The sequence below is a fragment of the Centroberyx affinis genome, unplaced genomic scaffold, assembly GCF_046629955.1.
Source record: "Centroberyx affinis isolate AG114_WGS23_722 - 3 ecotype Tasmania unplaced genomic scaffold, CSIRO-AGI_Caff_v1 ptg003669l_1, whole genome shotgun sequence".
NCBI classification, from domain to species: domain Eukaryota; kingdom Metazoa; phylum Chordata; class Actinopteri; order Beryciformes; family Berycidae; genus Centroberyx; species Centroberyx affinis.
In genome coordinates, this window is record NW_027281570.1 from 1 (window position 1) to 20,366 (window position 20,366).

At 43.0% G+C, this 20,366-nt stretch overlaps 1 protein-coding gene across 1 annotated transcript; it reads left to right on the forward strand.

Annotated features, from left to right (window-relative positions):
- Positions 1 to 453: 453 nt before the first annotated feature.
- On the forward strand, positions 454 to 19,184 carry LOC139661951 (centrosomal protein of 120 kDa-like; the record flags this gene model as incomplete). The annotated part of the gene is made up of 10 exons (XM_071540542.1): positions 454 to 636; positions 1,809 to 1,905; positions 3,166 to 3,354; positions 3,514 to 3,603; positions 4,261 to 4,353; positions 4,981 to 5,142; positions 6,175 to 6,297; positions 6,483 to 6,581; positions 17,539 to 17,684; positions 18,950 to 19,184. Coding segments are annotated over 10 exons (1,417 nt in total), but the record flags the coding sequence as incomplete, so codon positions are not given.
- Positions 19,185 to 20,366: the final 1,182 nt, after the last annotated feature.

The following is a 20,366-nucleotide window of genomic DNA, read 5'->3' on the forward strand; positions in this document are numbered from 1 at the left end:
TTTACAGTCTTATTCCTATCCTCACACTTTGCTCACTTTATATTTATACTTACATTTATATATTTATTTACTTACTTTATAATGGTGTTTTTATTGTGTGCTTTCCTCTTGATTTTATTATTGCTATTACCTGAACCGGGACCTGAGTACCTCATTTCATTCCCCTTCATGTACAACATGTTCTGGAATGACAATAAAACATCCTTATAAAAACATAAAAACATCCTTATCCTTATAAAGTACCTACATTGTTGACAGGGTGTGCTGATAGTATGACATTAATGTTCCCCACAGTTTATCTAACAATGTTACATTCCCAGAATAGTATGCTCCTCGATGCTTGCTGTGTTACTTCTGGCCAGCAGATGGTGCAGTTTCACACTGAGTTCAGCATTGCTTTTGTCACATTACATTTAACCTGTAACCGTCTCTGTGTGCTTGTCTGTGCTGTAGAGTGCCTCTGGTGGTGGAGGTGTGGCACAGAGACTCCAGCAGCAGAGACCAGCTGATAGGAACGGCCTCCATCCAGCTGTCTCACCTGCTCAGTGCTGAGAGGAGCAGGTTCCTGGGATCCACAGGAGAGCAGTGCTGGAGACAGACGCACCAGGACCGGACAGCTGTCCGCAAAACACACAGGTGGAGCAACGTTAAACTTGCCTGATATCGGACAGAATTGTCAACTCGTTCCACTCCATTTCCATCTTCAGTCTGACATTGCCTCCACTCTAACTGATTTCTGTGGGGGAGGGGGATTCGATTTTCCCTAACCAATCACTAGAGACCAACGTATCCGCCTGAATCTAATGTCATTTTAAGTCGACACTGATGCGAAAACATCATCTCCCCTTTGAATAAATGCCTTCAAAGCAGAGTGCTGTTCGGGTTTCAAAGTAATTGGTACTTTTAATCGATTTAGAATAGGGCTGCAACTAACGATTATTTTCATTGTTGATTAATCGATTAGTTGTTTGGTCTATAAAATGTCAGAAAATGGTGAAAAATGTGGATCAGTGTTTCCCAAAGCCCAAGATGACGTCCTCAAATGTCTTGTTTTGTCCACAACCCAAAGATATTCAGTTTACTGTCATAGAGGAGTAAAGAAACCAGAAAATATTCACATTTAAGAAGCTGGAATCAGAGAATTTTGACTTATTTTTCTTAAACAATTACTCAAACCGATTAATCGACTATCAAAATAGTTGGCGATTAATTTAATAGATGACAACTAATCGATTAATCATTGCAGCTCTAATTTAGAACAGCCTGGATAGCAGCGTCTATCTTGTCTATAGCGTCTCCATTGTTGTTATTACTCCTCCTTCGTTCTGGCGCACAGCTTGACAACAGCTTTACAACGGCGTTAGTCCCGCCCGTGGCTCTGATTGGCTAATCGTTAGTCCCCCCCGGCGCTCATTGGACCGATCATTTTTCAACCAAGAGAAACCGCTGTTTCATGTCACGATGCCAGACCAGAATCAGTCAACTGGTGGAGTGGGCGGAGTCAAAGGTCTGGACCCAGGCAAACGTTAAGCACATCTTCTCATTAATACAGAGGTGGACGACACTGACTGGCTGATAGATGACCTTTAATAAAAGAACAATAACTATCTAACTCTTTCCTTCTTTCTTTCCTTCCTTCTTTCCTTCCTTCCTGGGGCTTTTGAAAACCTTTCAAACCTTGTCAGTTAATGTCCAAAAGTGACATTTTGGAGGTGCAAGGTTTTCACCTGACAGCGACAATATAATTTGTGTGTGTGTGTGTGCGTGTGTGTGTGTGTGCGTGTGTGTGTGTGCGTGTCTCCATCCAGTCCCAATGAGAAGGTGGCAGAGTTGTACTATGTGACGACACTGGAGGACCTGGGATTGGTTAAAGCCAAAGAGATCATCGTCTCCGACTCTTCACAGGTGAGGCAGCCGTGTGTGTGTGTGTGTGTGTGTGTGTGTGTGTGTGTGTGTGTGTGTGTTTCTGAGACACAATCTCCCAATCTCCCGAAATTCATTTAGCCTTTCTAGTGTTAAATCACTATTCTACAAATGAACACCTTATACTTTGAGCATGAACTCATTGTAATATGCTAATTATATCCCTGAAACCTTTTATCTTGTATTTCTATATGGATAAACACACTGCTATCATTCATATTTTGTGTTTTATATGACTTGAATTTTATGTTTTATGTTGTCTGCATTGTTTCTCAAGCCCTTTACTTTTTATTTTTAATGTACACACTTACCCACAAGAAAAATGTCCCCATGGGGATTATAAAGTTAATCAGTTCAAACATGGCCGCCAAGTTTTCCACACTGCTGGAACACTCAGGCTGTTATTTGAGACCAGGGGCCGGATTCACAAAACCCTCTTAAGAAAAAAAAATCTTCTCAAGTGCCATTTTTTTCTTAACTTTAGTCTTAAGAAAAAAAGTAGGAAAAAATGCTATTCTCAAAAACATTTCTTATATATTATCTTAACTTTCTTCTTATGTTTCTTCCTAAGAAAAAACTAAATGGTATTCTTGAAATGAAAGTTCTCAAATTTGTTCTTGATTTTTTTCTTAACTTCAAGACGCCCTTCACCTGTCTTAAAACTCCTACAGTGAAAAGGTAAAGGTAATTTTAAATAATTATGTTATAGTTTAAATTCTTCATAGCTTCCCCTACACCTAACATTAAGATGAACATTTATTGTAAAGCTTTATTTGGTGTAGGGCCAGGTAGGCCTCTGTCTCATGTCTGTTGGAAATAAGCTGCAAATTTTACAGTTACCAACAGCAACCAATGTTTAAATCTTTGCTCTAGTTTGCTCTAAATAGGTTTTCCCCCAATTGTTTTGTAGATGGAAGCACTTTGGGTTTCCTCCTAACCTCGTCTCCTAGCCTCCTAGCCTTGTCTCCTAGCCTCAATGGCAGTAAGCCTAAAGTTTATTAACCAGAATTAATGCAGGCCCTATTTTGAGAAGTTCTTAAGTAGGAAAATTAAAGAAATTTGTAAGAAATGAGACTGTTGACTGAGACTAAGAAAATATTGAGGAATTGCACTTCTTAAGAACTTCCTAAAATTTCCTCTTATGTCATTTCTTAAGATCCATCTTAAGAACACATTGGTGAATCCGGCCCTGGCTTTCCATTCAGGTTTTACAGTAATCCTGATTTGTATCTTCCTGCAAAGCAACAGAACGAACGTCCGGCCCCCAAGCAGAAGTCCTCCCACCCCCCGGTGCCCGGACCCGCTACCGCCCCCGCCCCGCCCCCCGCCGCCCCGCCGGGCCCCGCCCCGCCCAGAGAGACCCTGGAGTACCGCACGGCCCTGGAGCTGGAGCTGTGGAAGGAGGAGCAGGAGGATCTGTTCGACAGCCAGGTAAAGAGGAGTGGAAGGTCAGGATGGCAGTGTGTGTCCCGTGCGCTTTATCCCAGGCAGGCGGCCCAGATAAAACGTATGGGACACACTGCCAAAAAAAAACCCAAACTGTTGTTTGTTGTTAATCATTTCTGATGTGTGTGTGTGTGTGTGTGTCAGCTGAAGAAGAAGGAGCTGAGCCACATGCAGGCGCTGGCAGAGGAGTGGAGGAGGAGGGACAGAGAGAGAGAAGCTCTGGTCAAGAAGAAGGTAGAGAGTCAACACCAAGTTGAACACACACACACATACACACACACACACACACACACACACACACACACACACACACACACACACACACACACTGATAATACAATAATTCATATTCATATGGACTTAGGAGACATTTCTGTTTTAAAATGGGGAAAAGGAGAACTTTTATCACTTTTACCCACTGGCTGTTAGTGACTCTCTCTCTCTCTCTCTCTCTCTCTCTCTCTGTCTGTTTCTCTCTCTGTCTCTCTTTCTGTCTCTCTTTCTCTCTCTGTGTCTCTCTCTCTCTCTCTCTCTCTCTCTTTCTCTCTCCCTCCCTCTCTCTCTCTCCCTCTCCCTCCCTCCCTCCCACTCTCTCTCGCTCTCTCTCTCTCTCTCTCTCTCTCTCTCTCTCTCTCTCTCCTCTCTCTCTCTCTCTCTCTCTGTCTGTTTCTCTCTCTGTTTCTCTTTCTGTCTCTCTTTCTCTCTCTGTGTCTCTCTCTCTCTCTCTCTCTCTTTCTCTCTCCCTCCCTCTCTCTCTCTCCCTCTCCCTCCCCCTCCCTCCCTCCCTCCCACTCTCTCTCGCTCTCTCTCTCTCTCTCTCTCTCTCTCTCTCTCTCTCTCTCTCTCTCTCTCTCTCTCTCTCTCTCTCTCTCTCTCTCTCTCCCTCTCCAGGAGATAGAGTATAACTTGTTGGAGGAGCAGCTGCAGAAGACTCTGTCTGATCTGGAGAACAGAGAGAAGCAGCTGGCTCACACTGAGATGGAGGTGAGACCAGATGAGTCCCTGATACAATACTTCACAGTATTGATCTTATATGCAGTGTATACGACTGAATGAACTGATACACACTCTACACTGTACAGTTTTATGCTCTACACAAAGTGGTAACATCTAGATTTCGGTTTCTCTACTGTCTGGATGGTTAACTAGCTTAAACTTAATGTTACTCCCCATATACAGCAGGTGTGAGGCACCAAAGAGAAAGACAGAGAGAAAAATAAACATTTCATATGTGAGTGAGCAAGTTTTAAATCTCACAGCCTCTTTATTAGATGTTTCACACAGAGTCTGACTATACATACAAAACAGCTTTTAAAATAGGTTCGGGGTGACGTATTTCTATGAAAAATGTATATTAATTATTTTGACTGGTAAAAATTATTCTTGGCAGGTACATAAATAGTTCCTGGCCCTTGGCAAGTGAGCTGAAAGTTAATTTCAGACACAACAGGGCCTCAGGTTTCCCTCTTTCTCCCATATTTGCTGTTAATCTCCACTGTGTAAAATCTAAAGCAGTCAGAAACGCCATGAAATCTTGGTTTTAAAGATATGTCGTCGTCTCCCCCAACCCCCCCCAACCCCACCAACACACACACACACACACACCCACAGACCCAGAGGCTGCAGAGGGAGCTGCGGGCCGAGCACGACCTGAGCCAGAGGGAGCAGCAGGAGAGTAGCAGGAGGCTGAGGCTGGACTGTGACCACCGGGTGGAGCTGGAGAGAGACAAGGCCCGCCTGATGGAGGAGGAGAGAGCCAGGCTGCTGCAGCAGGTACTGGGAGAGGGAGTGTGTGTGTGTGTGTGTGTGTGTGTGTGTGTACTAGGGCGGGGCGATATGGCCTGAGATTATCACTGTATACTGTCATATTTACCTCAATATATAATATAATATAAAATGATAAATGAAACGATAATTTGTTTATTTTTCTAACCCCGGTGAAGAAAATACTACATTCACCGTTAGTGTCAGAAATATAAAAGGTATGCTTTTATTTTGAAGGTAAACCCACCTTACTTCCTGTCTTATTCTGTCCTCCTCTGTCTGGCTTGACGCAGCTGATCCTACACTCGCTCTGCTGCTTTGAAGCTCGACTCTCAGTTTAACTGAAGCAACACAAATGAAACTGTATACAAAGTTGGCTACTTGACAAAGTCTTCACTGAACAGACCGACATGTAGAACATCTGGTCGGTGAGAGAGAGCCAGTGTCGGGTTTGGTGAATTTTCACTATATCGCCCAGCCTTAGTGTGTACCTATGTGTGTATGAATATGATACTGCAGGCATTGAGGACGTTGCCATATTCTAATCCAGTGGTACTCAACCTGGGGGTCAGGACCCCCCAGTGGGTCGCAAGATAATTTTGGGGGGGCCGCGGGTGATTTATGGAATAGGAAAAAAACATATTTCTACTATACAAATGTTTTATCATGTCTATTTTTTCAGATTCTTACTTAATTTTTACTTTTTTTCTTGTAAAATACTGAATTGTTTTTAGCCTCTGTGCCTCCTCTGATAATGAATCAAATGAAACGACCTGAAAAGGGAAAATCATTCGTTGGTTTAAACTCTATTTGCTTGTGACCGGGACTGCGAGTAGACATCGCTTCGTTTTAAGGGGTCATGAGCCAAAAAGGTTGAGAACCACTGTGCTAATCTATAAATAATAAACTCAACTCTTCTTCTCTTCTCTTCTCTTCTCTTCTCTTCTCTTCTCTTCTCTTCTCTTCTCTTCTCTTCTCTTCTCTTCTCTTCTATCCAATCCTATCCTATCCTATCCCATTCCATTCTGTTCTATTCTCCAGATAGCAGATGGGGAGTCCAGGTACAAGCAGCTGGAGAAGGAGTTCCAGCTCTTCAGAGAACAGCAGAACGTCAGACCTGAGATCAGACTGCAGTCAGAAATCAACCTGCTCAGTCTAGAGAAGGTATTTAACTCGTAATAACTAGTATTTCTACCAGTATAATTAGTACTAATTATTCAGAACATCAGATAAGAGATCAACCTGCTCAGTCTAGAGCAGGTGTGTTAGTCTCCAGTGTCAGTATTATAACTCTGTCCGGAGCGTTTCAGGTGTGTTGGACTGATGTTTCTGCTCTGTGACTGTTAAAGGTGGAGCTGGAGAGGAAGCTGGAGTCCACCACCAAGTCCAAGCTGCACTACAAGCAGCAGTGGGGGCGAGCCTTAAAAGAGCTGGCCAGGTTCAAACAGGTACCGTACACCACAGGAAGTCTGTCATGTACTCATCTACTTCATGTCAGTGGAAACTCCATGGAAGTTCACAGGACAACCAAACACACAGACATTTCACTGCTGCAGTTTCATATCAGCCAAAAAACGATAGAAGTGAATGATGACTAGTTGTAGAGTTCCAAAAATGGCAGAAAATGTGCATCAACATTTCTCTGAACAGCTCCTGCAGCATGATTCAAGTGTCTTGTAGCCAAAGGCCTTCACTGTGGGTCCACAAGGCCTGTATTTACCTCTCGATGTTAAGTAAGTAAGTAAAGTTTATTTCTAGAGCACGTTTAAACACAGCATAAGCGGACCAAATTGCTGTACAAAAGAACATTAAAATACAAAGTAAAAGTAAAACACAAGGAGAAACATACCAACGACAACAATAAGCAACAACATGGGACAAAAGTTATAGACATGACAACAGAATAAAAGATTAGTGGACCAAAAAGGACAGAGAATAAAAATGTGATGTTGCGCTAAAGGAAACAGTAACGTCGTTTCTTGCCAACCAATAGAGGAGGTTGGGGCGAGGCAGAGAGCGCGCTATTGGCTGGCGAGTTGTAAACAGAATCCCTCCATATCCTTGTGTCAGTTGCCATACAACACAAGAAGAAGTCTGGTCAAACATCAAATTTTATTTTCATAGCACATTTCACAAAGCCAAAATAAGAGCAATACATGTTTATTAAAATAAAATAAGAACATACACATGCACACATGCAGAGGACATAGACAATTTAAAGTGCATATAGAAGTAAAACAGCAGCAGACATTTACTCTAAAAAGCCAACATTAGTGCATTACATCAAAAGACTGAGTTAAAGGCAGCAGTGATTGGAAATGTTTTAAGTCTACTTTTAAAAGAGTGTTTATGTTTATGTTCATTTAAGGATCCCTATTAGAAGCACATGGATGAGCCTCTAGTCTTCCTGGGGTCCTAAACATAGAAATACAATACAGACATACAATAAGAAAGTACAGTCAACTTAGGATATAAAAACAATCAGGCAAGCTAAGCAGATATACAAATGAGTGAAATTAAGGACAAAGTGATAACAGATAACAGTACAATTAAACATAAAAACAAAGAAAAAAAAACACTTAATAGATATAGAGATAGAGATAGACGAAGGCAAGAATTTGAGGATATAAAATAACATAACCCAACAATCAGACATACATACATGTAGGGGTATGTGCATATCCTGTTATTTGGCAAGATATTTCTTTGTATGCTGTCTGAAAGTTATTGGGGCGCCTACTTTATTGTTAGGAATTTGTCTCAGTGTGTTCATAACAGAACAACATTAACAACAAGGACATCAAGTATGACATGACATAAAAGACACATGATAACATACATGACAAAAACACATGACCCCCCTCCCACTCCACCACATAAATACAAATTGCATACATTCATGGATGTAAGACTTAAAAAACAACAAAAGTACAAGAATAAAGTCCAAGTAGCAGATCAACTTAGAGGAATGATAACAGATGGGGTAAAGTGACCGGTGCATTAAAAAGACTGTTGTCTAAGTGCATTTTTATTAATATTATTAGTACTTTATTGATCAGATAACTCTATCAAGTAGCCAACTTTGCAGAAACGGTTTCATTTGCGTTGCTTCAGTTAAACTGAGAGAGCGAGTGTAGAATCAGCTGCGTCAAGCCAGACAGAGGAGGACAGAATAAGACAGGAAGTAAGGTGGGTTTACCTTCAAAATAAAAGCATAGGCCTACTTTTTTTTTTGTTTATGCCACTAATGGTGAATGTCGTGTTTCTGCACCGGGGGTTTCGAAAAATAAACAAATTATCGTTTTGGTTATCACTATCGACGTAAACGTGACAGTATTTCTAAAAACAGCAGACACACCTCCCACTCCCACTCAGACTCAGACCCAGAAACGCTCAGCCGGGTGTTTCTGTGTTTCTGTGTTTCTGTGTTTCTGTCCTGACAGCAGCCATATTTCACCGGAGATAATTGTAGTTTTTGTGCGTTTGTGCGATGTGCCGCTCGCTGTAATCTGCTGCTGCAGACGAGCTGACAGTGTTAGGACATTTAGCAGAGCGGAGGAAGCCGAGCTGAGCCGCGCCGCCATCCCTCATCTGACGTCAGGGGTATGTGTGTGTGTGTGTGTGTGTGTAGGAGTGTGTGTGTGTGTGTGTGTGTCATGGGTGCGTGGGTACCTGTGCATAGATCTGTGTACTCGTATGTGTGTGTGAGTGAAGGCAAGAGAGCATGTGCACACTTTTGCACACGTCAAATGAGTGTGTGATTGATTCAGTGCATGTGTTAGGTGTGTGTGTGTGTGAGAGAGAGAGAGAGTGTGTGTGTGTGTGAGAGAGAGAGAGTGTGTGTGTGTGTGAGAGAGAGAGAGAGACAGAGTGTGTGTGTAAGAGTTAAAGAATGTGTGTGTCAGCGAGCGAGTGTGTAGAATGAGGATGAAAGAGAAAGTGTGTGTGTGTGTGTTAGGAAGAGAGCGAGTGTGTGTTTGTGTGCGTGTATGAAAGAGTGTGCGTATGTGTGAGAGAGAGAGAGAGAGTGTGTATGTGTGTGCGTGTGAGTAAGAGAGCCAACGTGTGTGTGTGTGTGTGTATGTGTGTGTGTGAGTGAGTGAGGTGTGTTTTTACACCAGAGCCAAATATTTAGCCAAGGTGAAGTAGACAATGAAATGTGTGAGAGCCATCAGTCCTTAACAGAGCACACACACACACACACACACACACACACAGAGGACTGCACTAAGTGGGGCCTTTAGCCAGCCTAAGACTAATGTAAACACACACACACACACACACACACACACACACACACACACACACAAAGGCCTTATCTGAGCAAACTAATAACTGTTACTGACATTAACCAGCTGGAAAACTGGAAGGACACTTTTCCTCTCTCTCTCCCTCTCTCTCTCTCTCTCTCTCTCTATTTCTCTCTCTCCCCTCCTAGTCTATCATTTTCTCTCCTTTCCTTTTCCATCATTCTCTGCCTCTCTCACTCTTTAATCTTTTGCTCCATCCCTCCCTCCCTCATTCTCTCTCTTCCTCAACTCTTCCCTTTTCCCCCTTTCCGATCTCTCGCTTTTTCTCTTTCTTTTTTCTCTTTGCAGTCTCTCACACTCGTTCTCTTTCTCATTCCCTCTTTCCTTCCCTTCCTCCCTCCATCTCTCTTCATCTGTCTTCCCTCTTTCTCAACCTATCCTTTTCTCTTTCTTCTTTCTCTTCACTGTAACATACTCTCTCTCTCTCGTTCTTTTGCACTTTCTTTCTTCCCTCTCTTCTTCCACATCTCTCTTTCCCAATCTCTTCTCATTTTCTGTTTTACAGTTCTTTCTTTCGTTCTTTCCCTCGCTCTCTCTTTATTCTCTAAATTCACAGCTTCTCTCTCTCTCTCTCCCTCCTAGTCTATCATTTTCTCTCTCCTTTACTTTTCCATCATTCTCTTCCTCTCTCACTCTTTAATCTTTTGCTCCCTTCCATCCCTCCCTCCCTCATTCTCTCTCTTCCTCAACTCTTCCCTTTCCCCCTTTCCGATCTCTCACTTTTTCTTTCTTTTTTCTTCCCTCTCCTCTTCCACATCTCTTTCCCAATCTCTTCTCATTTTCTGTTTTACAGTTCTTTCTTTCGTTCTTTCCCTCGCTCTCTTTATTCTCTAAATTCACAGTCTCTCTCTCTCTCTCTCTCTCTCTCTCTCCCTCTCCTCCCCATCCCTCCTTCCTCTCCTCTCTAAGTGCCAGATCATTGTAAAGAAAACACAGTGTGATTTATGCAGCTCTAAGGGGGTTCGGCGCTGAGTGTCGCCCCCCGCCTATTAATCTTCCCTGGGATTGCGTTGAGCAATAAGCTAGCCGGGGCGCTAACTATTCAGATGTCACACTCTCGCTTTTTATGAAATATCAGGCGTGTGTTTACACGACCATCCGTCTCGGCCCGGGCGGTTTCTTAAAGCCGGCGCTTGTTTGGTTTTCCGCGGCCTCGCTTCGCCTATTTATTCTCTCCTCTCAGCGCCTCGCATGGCGGCTGTTTAGCTCAAGTCGGATCATAAAAATTCTTGTCCGAGGAATAATGTGCTTTTCAACCCAGGAGGTGCGGGCGGCCGGAGACGCAGAGTGAGAATTAATATCCAGACAATAGTGAGGTACTGGGACAGTGAGTCAAACTTGGTCCGTTATAAAGCCAAAATATTGGGACAGGGAGCTTAAGTTGGTCTTTTTAAAGCAGAAATATTAGGACAGAGAGCTTAAGTTTAAAGGTAAATTATTGGGACAGAGCTTATTATTGAGTCAGGAAGCTAAATTTAGCATATTTAAAGTCTTGGTAGTAGGTCAGAGAGCTTAATTTGGCATTTTAAAGCCTTCGTTTTGGGAGAGCGAGCTAAAGTTGGTCGTTTTTAAAGGCTTAAAGGAGAAATCCACTGAGATTCTCTCTCTCTGATGAACTGTTGTCATTTACTTTTCTGGTTGGTCAGTGAGAGTTTTAGAAAATGCCTGTTGGTCATGAAATTCCTAGAATATCATTGAATTTTGAGAGATGTATTCCAGACAGAGGAAGTCAAGGAATTTGACCAATTCTCTTGGGAAGTTGGGGAATTTCAAGGAATTTTACAATGTAATGTGTATTTCCCAACTTGTTTCACACGATCATTACGTTAGATGGTTTTCAGCCCAACTGGAGTGGAAGCCAGACTGAAAAACGTCATTAACAAGCCAGAAAGGAAGATCAGTTTTAGGTCATGGAAGCGCTCTGATTTATGGAACGTCATGGAAAAGTAATGGAATCCTGCATCAGGGCTACAGTGGGAACTCTGCCTCCGACTACATTCTAAAAGATGAATGTGTCTTTCAACTTGTTTCACACAGTCATTGCGTTAGATGGTTTTCAGTCCAACTGGAGTGGAAACCAGACTGTTCACCCCTTAAAATGATGGAAAAGTCCTGGATTATTACATCAAGACCAGAGTGGGAACGACGTCCAAATGCCGTCACAGAGGATTTTCTGCTGTTCAGTGTTGGAGTCGACCAGACGATGGAAACCCAGACCCAGACCGGCGGCCTCTATCGCGGACAGACAGACCACATTCCCAGCCTCTGGTCTTATGTGTCTTATCTGCTGCTATCAGTCTCTCACCCAGCAGACCAGCCTGTGAACACTGCTCCAACCCTGCAAACACTGACCTCACACAGCACTGGAGATGGTGGCTCACTCTTTTGTGGTACAGATCATCTCAGGGTTTCTGAAACCTGAAACCCCAATTTTAAAAAGACCAACTTTAGCTTCCTGGCCCAATACTTAGGCTTAAAACGACCAACCATAGCTAACTGTCCCAATACCTGGGCTGAAAAAGATCAACTTTAGCTCCCTATTCCAATACTTAAGGTGCATTGTCGCAGGTCACGGCCGTTTCATTGGGTGTTTTGGGAACAAGCATCCAAGCAAATTCTCAGTTTAACCATGTTTGTTTATGGAGACCTGTGTTGTATTTTATCATTTTGTTCACTTAATTTTTCCCAAATATAATCTATAAGCATGCTTACGGAAATCAGAGAGTAAAGCACTAGCGAGCTACCTAGCTAAATGGCTACATCTATTTGGATGCAATCTCTGAACCCATCGTCTATCGGTCTGACCACGATTAGACTCTGGGGGCGACGGCCAATATTTGGGGGTTTCCGGTGTAGCCAGCGGACATCCGGGCCAAGACTTCCTCTTCCGTGCGCCGGTCATTGTTTACAGTCCGATTAGCAACTTGAGACGCGAGAGTCGAACGTTTCTCCACACAAAACACAAACATCAATACTTTCTGTAGGTGTTTTAGGTCCGGACGACATTTCGGCTAATCTCTATAAACAGATATCTGCATATGAGACGTCGTCTCTCAACTCCGACTCCATTCTCTCGTCTCGAGTCGCTAATCGGACTGTAAACAATGACCGGCGCACGGAAGAGGAAGTCTTGGCCCGGATGTCTGCTGGCTACACCGGAAACCCCCAAATATTGGCCGTCGCCCCCGGAGTCTAATCTGTCGTCAGACCGATAGACGATGGGTTCTGATATTGATTTGGATGTGATGGGATAGCTTGGCTAGCAGGCTAACGTGAGTTTTTTAGCCTACCAGCGCCAAAGTTAGCAGCTTTTAGGAGACCGCTGCTTCCACACCAGGAAGACCAGCGATCTCCAGCTTTTTGCCCAGATGTGATTAGTTTTCACATTACAACCGCTGTGCTCATGTGCATACATTTTTTTCAACTTTTCTCATCATAGACCTGGTTCCCATTGTCACATATCCCGTTATTCCATGCACACACAGCTTTTCTCTTCTCATAGACTAATGAATGGAGGTGAAACTGTGAACTCGCGTCTGGTCTGCAGCTCCTGTTAGTTTTTAAAAGACCGACTTCAGCTCCTCGTCCTGATACTTGGGCTTAAAAATGACCTTAGCTCCCTGTCCCAGTTCTTAACATTTTAAAAAAGACCAACTTTAACTCACTGTCCCAATATTTGGGCTTGAAAAAGACAAAACACAGACTTCTTCGTCTCTTTAGACATAAAGTGCATAAATTACCTTAACTTTGTTTTCAGCGTTTTTTGAGTGTAGATGTACTCCGCTGTTTAGACAGCCATGAGAAGATTTGGATTAGTGGCACAAAAAGTTAAGAGAGGTTATCTGTTCCTGTATCACTGTAACCTTTGCTGACTTTCCTGGTTTAAATCATTTTAATAACTTAAAATCCTGTATGTAGGAGCTGGGAAACTGCCCCTGAACCCCCACAGGTGTCTCGCTATCCGAGCCCCGATCTGTCAGATCCTTACAGAAAACAGGGATTTGAGGTTTTTTTTTCTTCATGTTTTTCTGTGATTTCAGCTGTTAGGGAAATACACTCATTTATCTCTAATGTCGGTCCCAGTTGTCCTCCTTTCTGCCTTTGTGTTGTATTCATCACATCCATGAAAAAGCTCGTCCAGCGGAGGTGAAAAACTACTCCTGAACTCCCACAGGTGGCGAGCGGCCCCGACGCAATCTGACAGGCCGGCACAGAAAACTAAAGTTGAGCTGAGAGTGTGTGTGTGTGTGTGTGTGTGTGTGTGTGTGTGTGTGTGAGAGAAATGTAGATAGACAGCCTTTCCCAGCTGCTCTGGACTGTTGACCTCTTAAAGTGGAGAGGGGAGTAATGGAGGGGAGATGAGAAACTGGGGGAGGAGAAGTCATTCCCTGGTCATGCAGTCCCGACTTCAACCCCCCCCCGACTGTCTCAAACCCCGTTCCTGCCCTCCTGCTTTTCCTCCAGCATCCCCACCCCCACCTCCACCCCGTCCCGCTCCAGCTCACAGCTTGTCTCTGGTTTACCCATCGTCTGACCTGTTTGAGTTGGACGGAGCGGGCGGGACGGGGGAGCGCGGGGCAGAAGTCATGTGCTGGTCGCCCCGGCCCAGAGCCGCACCACACCGACAGAGGAACCGGATCGTGTTTCTGGCGTGACGTGAGTTATGTTTCGTACGAATTCCTCTGAGACGGGACGCAGCTTTTTCCACTTAATTTGTTTTTTCGGCGTTTTTGAAAAATATTTAAACAAGTACAGATTCTTTGTCAGTCCCACGGCGCATTTGTGGAGATGATGTACTGTAAACCTAAGAGATGATCAGTTTACTGATGTGATTTCAGCTCTCTGGCTCCCAGTTTGATTTTCTGCCTTCAGGATACTCTTGTCATGTGGAGACCCACCAGTAACATCCCACGACCTATAGAGGACTTTCTGGTGATGTAACCCCCCCTCTGGCGGCCATATTGGATGATCAGCTCTGTGAACAGCTGACTGTGTTTCTGTCGTCTCAACAGAATTGAACAGACGGTTAATTTCTGTCTGTTTCTGACTGAACTGATCATTTCATCACTGATCATCTGATTGATTTAGTGTTTAGATAATGTCAGCTTGTTAGCTAGCTAACCATAGTATCTGGTCAGCTAACCATCACTGTCTTGTTGTTGACACATCTGATTAGCACACTAGCTAACGTAGCTAGTAGCAGCTAGCGTTAGCGTGTTCACATTAACATCAGTGTGTTTGCTGGCTAGTTAGCTAGCTAACAGTTTGTTCAGGTTAACTGAGCTGACTCTTCTCAAGCTCCAACTCTTCATGTTTTGCAGTAGAGACTAGGGCTAAAGACAAGACAGTTTACTGTGTCACAGTAACCTACATTTGGAAACAAATCCACCTTATCACACTATTCACTTTTACTGAGAACGTTACTGAATGGATCTACAGCCACACCACAACAAGCTGACTCAGCTGCTCTCTGCTTCCAGCTGCTTGGTGCAGATTTACACTTTATTAACTAACAGCCAGTTCTCCATTGGACCTCCATGACAGCACCAGAGGGGGTTGATGGGAGATTTATGACGTCTATTTTAGGTTCTGATCCGTAGTTTTAGTAGCTAAAGTTTTTCCTTCCAGAACCTACCTTCTCTCTCTCTCTCTCTCTCTCTCTCTCTCTTGCTCTGTCTTGCTCTCTCTTTCACTCTCTCTCTCTGTTTCTCTCTCTGTCTCTCTCTCTCTCTCTCTCTCTCTGTCTCTCTCTCTCTCTCTCTCTCTCTCTCTCTCTCTCTCTCTCTCTCTCTCTCTCTCTCTCTCTCTCTCTTTCCCTCTCAGTATTACCTTCTCTAATTGTTTCAGGGTTTAGCCTCAGATTGTCCTTGGCAGCGGGCACTAGAGAAAATGTTTAGCGCGTTTGTTTTTCTAGTAATTAGCCTTAAAACGGCCTGTAATACTGACCGCTAATGGTCCACAGAGAGCCGGGCCTGTGTCAACACACCGCTGTGTGTGTGTGTGTGTGTGTGTGTGTGTGTTGAGTGAGTAATACGTTAACGAGAGATTGTGTGTGTGTTTTGATATGTGAGTGTGCATTTTTTGTGGGAAGGTGAGGTGGGCAAGCGTGTGAAAATGAAAACTTTCCGTGTGTGTGTGTGTGTGTGAGCGAGAGAGAGAGAGAGAGAGAGAGAGAGGGAGTAGATGAGTAGCAATCTGAAAATGTTAGTTTTCCCATCTCGAATCAAACTGCCAGTAGCTCTGCTCTCTATCAGAGGAAAACACAGACGGACCCCAGTTTCCCAAATCCACGTCCCACTGCCTCCAGTCTGCTCGTTGGCATTTTTTCCCTTTTTTCTCCCGTCTCTTTTTAAAGCTTTTTTTATACAGGGAAAGTGGACTGGGCACACCAGAGGTGGGGACTCAAGTCACAATGTGCATTGCTTGAGACTTGACTTGACGCATGAAGAGAAGACTTGAGACTTGACTTGACTTGGGTTCTGGTGACTTGGGACTTGACTCTGACTTGTACTCTGATGACTTGAAAAGGTTTCTAAAGTCTTGACTTGAGATCTTGTGTTTGTGTAAATGACTCAGATTGAAAGTGATGAGATTTGTTCCAGCAGACGACTGAATTTAAATTCTGTTTTCTGAATTTGTATGGAATGATTGAATTTATTGAAGTTGAAACTGATTATAGAAATCAAACTCATGATGCTCTTACCAAGTTTTTATCCTATTAAAACCATATTGCATTGAAAAGTCCTAGATATTTAGTTTTCTTTAAGATATTAAATTGATACTGGACTCTTGATTTCTTCTCACTTGACTTTTTCTACATTTAGACTTGAGACTTGTGCCTCGAGACTTGAGACTGACTTGGGACTCAAGTGAAGTTGACTTGGTCACAGCTCTGGAGCACACTTCACTTTCATACAGTTACACACATTCACACTGGGAGCTTCCCAATCCCTCAGAAACTAAGAGGCGAGAGCAGCCCAGATACAAAAGTAAGCTGTGACAGCAAACGATGGTTTTTCTTTCCCCGTCTGGGCCGTTCCAGTGATTTAGTGTCGTCCCGCTGTCGGCCAATAGAAAGAGACGATTTTAGTATTCGGGATAATTTTGGGAAGCCGGGCCGGTCGGAGCTGGAGAGCGGAGCAGCTGAGAGAAATATGACTTTCTGACAGCTTTATTAAGTTTTCTTTCTATTCTTCCCTTGTTAGTGTTGGTCTCTGTGAGCATTCTTTGAGTCGTTCAGTATTTTTCTCAGGGTGTTTTTATGAAAATGTGAAACATTTCGTGACAAATTTCTCACGGCTTTTTTTTTTTTAGAGCGCCTCAATCACCATAAACTCCACACAGTGTAGTGAGGAATTATGTAGCTTCTTGGCATCTTCTGCATGCGTTTCTCCAGAGGGGTCAGAGGTCAGGGGGAGGGGCCAGGGCTTTCAAACAAAATAATATTTTTTGCACCTTAACATATACTGTATGTTTTCACTTTGTTTTTTTAGGATTTCCCTGTCTAACGTCGGGCCAATCTGTTCTTTCTTTGCTCGTCACTTTGTTTTTCCAAAGAGTCTCTCTGTAAAGTTTCTCTGCTGCTTCTTCATCTGAACTTTCCTTTCGGTCACATGATGCACGATGAGCGTTCAAAGGTTCTGATTGGTCAGGCGCAATGGGAGCGCTTGATATTTTACACCGGGACTTTCAACGGGATTGAAAATATAACAAATACTTCAATATCACCAAAATTACTTGATTAATTGTGGAAACATAAAATCACAATATACTTAGACTTTCACAATAGACTTTCTGTATTTTTTCCCCTTCCTTGGCACTCACCTCTGATTGGCTATCGCTAGTCTCCATTTAGATTTGATTGGTTGACCAGCTCACACTACAGGACATCAAGACTTGTAAAAAACATGTTCGATCAAAAACGACAATCAAAACATCATCTGAAAAGTGGTGTAGTGTGAGGACTAGGGAACGAATGTAAGTGATGTCCACAGCACCAACATGCTTATGTGTGTATGTGTTTATTTGTGTGTGTGTGTCTGTGTGTGTGTGTGTGTGTGTGTGTGTGTGTGTGTGTGTGTGTGTGTGTGTGTAGCGGGAGCAGGAGAACGCCATGAATCGTCTGAAGAAGCAGCAGGCGGAGCTCGAGGCCATGAGGCTGCGTTACCTAGCAACCGAGGAGAAGGAGGCGGTCCGAACGGACAGACAGGAACTGGACAGCATCAGGAACGAACTCAACAGGTGATGATGATGATGATGATGATGATGATGATGATGATGATGTCAGCTACTATGACAATTTTGGCACATTTACTGTTTATGTCTAAGGCATTTTTATTTAGTAATGTGGAGAAAGTCATTCATGTTTTTATCTTGTGTTTAGACTGCTGTGACTTTCTGTATTTTGGCATCAATCAAAAGTTTATTTTAAGTCTCCAGCTTGTTGAAAAAGCAGAAGCTGATTTAGATTTTTTCTGGTACAAACAGATGAAATCACATCAGTCCAGTTCTGGCTTTTCTTCACTGCTCACCTGCTGGGTTCAGGATTCATTCTGAGATTTTACTGATGACATTTTTACCTCCTGTGAGCAAAGCTCTCATGGTCATGAAATTTGACAGTTAAGTTGTAAAAATATCATTCACCTTTGGAAAAGGCAACAAATTTTAAATAGCGATACTAAGAAGACTTGAAAATAAAATGTACAGGAGTACTTTAGAAAAAATGCAACAAAAAGCGGCTGCTGTGAGTCTCAAAGTTGGTATAAAGTTCTGGAAAAGTTTTGTAATTTAATTTTAAAACAAGTGTGGAAAAACTGCTGCATGAAGACTGAAGTTGAGTTTTTGGCTCTGGATCGATCATCTTTTAAATCAATTCTTAAAACCTGTTTTCATAGACTTGCTTTTATGTGATGTGTTTTATCCTATTATTTTTATGATTATATATACAATATAATCTATCCCTGTCTTTTTAATCTTGTGGTGCCTTCTTGTTTGACTTGTTCTAATTCATTTCATGAGTGAGATGTTTACTTTTATTTGATTGTTAAAATACTTTTTTGAAAAATGCTAATACATTATATCAGTGGTTCTCAACGTGGGGTCCTTGGACCACCAGGGGTCCTTGATGGGGTTCCAGGGGTCCCCAACAAACTGATGAATTGTTAAACTTCAGCATTATTTCATTATTTCAAGATGTTAGCACAATTAGAGAATGTAGAAGAATGACTGTTCTGATCATATCTGTTATCTCTCTACCTACAATACAGACTGTCATGGAATTCTGGACAAAATCATATCTGACAATAAAAATATTTGGGTCCGAGAGACAAAATCTCATCAAATGGGGGTCCATGGCCTTAATGTGGACTAAATTAGGGGTCCTTGATATGAAAAAGTTTGAGAATCACTGCATTATATTATTATTATTGTAATTATTCTCATTATTTTCTGTCTCTCAGATGAGTAAGAAAATTACTACTTTTTTTTTTTCCTCCTTGCCTCCACAGGTTGAAGCAGCAGGAGGACAGATTAGGCCCCGCCTCCTCCCTGTCTGGCCCCGCCCCCGCCCCCGGCCCCGGCCCCGGCCCCGGCCTCAGCGAGAGCGCCGACGAGCATCTGAGTCGTCTGCTGGAGGAGAGAGACACGCTGCTGCGGACCGGAGTTTACACACATGAGGACCGGATCATCTCCGAGCTCAACAGACAGATACAGCAAGTCATGAGCGACAGAGGGAAACACTGACACAACTGACACAAACTGTTTACTACACACAACTGACACACAAACTGTTTACTACACACAACTGACACACAAACTGTTTCCATCAGTGGGGTGGAAGTGAATAAATCTTCTTCCTGAACGTCCAGCAGAAGACAAACTGGTCTGGAGTCTGCTCTTCTTCTTCTTCTTCAGTGTCACATGATGTTCGTCATATTTCTCACTTTCATCCGAAGACAGAAACAAAGAAACACACCTGCCAATATTCTAATATACCAAGTAAGGGTCACACAACCATGATGATAGACTGACACATGTTAGAAACAACATGTGTGACGTTTCTGGGACGGTTCCTGAGGTCGATCCTGCAGAGTGGTGGGTTTTGGCATTTTGGCGGTTTTAACAGAGAACTACAGTTTTTCTGAATAGATCCGTTAGAGTCGACTAGCTAACCAGACACAGAGTTACCATCACTTCCCGTCCTGCAGGCCGTGTGTGTGTCTTCTTCTGTGGTTGTCCTTGTTGTTGTCCGGCGTGCGGGACAGTGAAGGCGGTCAGCTGCCACTCAGATCAGACTCGTTTCTCTTCAGGATGGGTGTCAGTGTCACAGACTGTCGACTGAATCAGCCTGTGGTTATTTGATTTCTCACTTGGAACACATGGAAGGTTTGGGATCCAAGAAGTAGGATTTTAGCAAACTTTACAAAACGTGGACCTGTTGTTATCACATAAACACATAAATAAAGAGATACTTAGATTCATAAATAGATCTTATCTTCGCATTCTCACCCCAGAATGCCAGTCACTCTCTTCTGGCTCCAGTCAAAATTCGGCTTGTAAACAATTCACTGTCAAATTCCCCGATTTTGTAAAGCGTACAGATTCCCTGAGTCAGTTCTCCTGCAGCAGACTGAGCTGGGGAAGAAACACTGACAAAACATGTGAACCTCTGTGACACCGTGTGGAAAAACAGCAGCAAACATTTTATTTAAGTCAAACTGTATTGAGAGAACCATGGGAAACAGAACCACACGCTCTGTAGCAGCCGTTTGAATTGTACTGATCTTTTTTTTTTTCACACTTTTTTTTCTGAAAAAAATCTGATCTGTGTCACATTTCATTTCATTTATTCATTTATTTGACAGATACAGAGCACATTAGAAGGGGAAAATGTGCCAGAGGTAGACAGAGGCTAATTTTCATCTG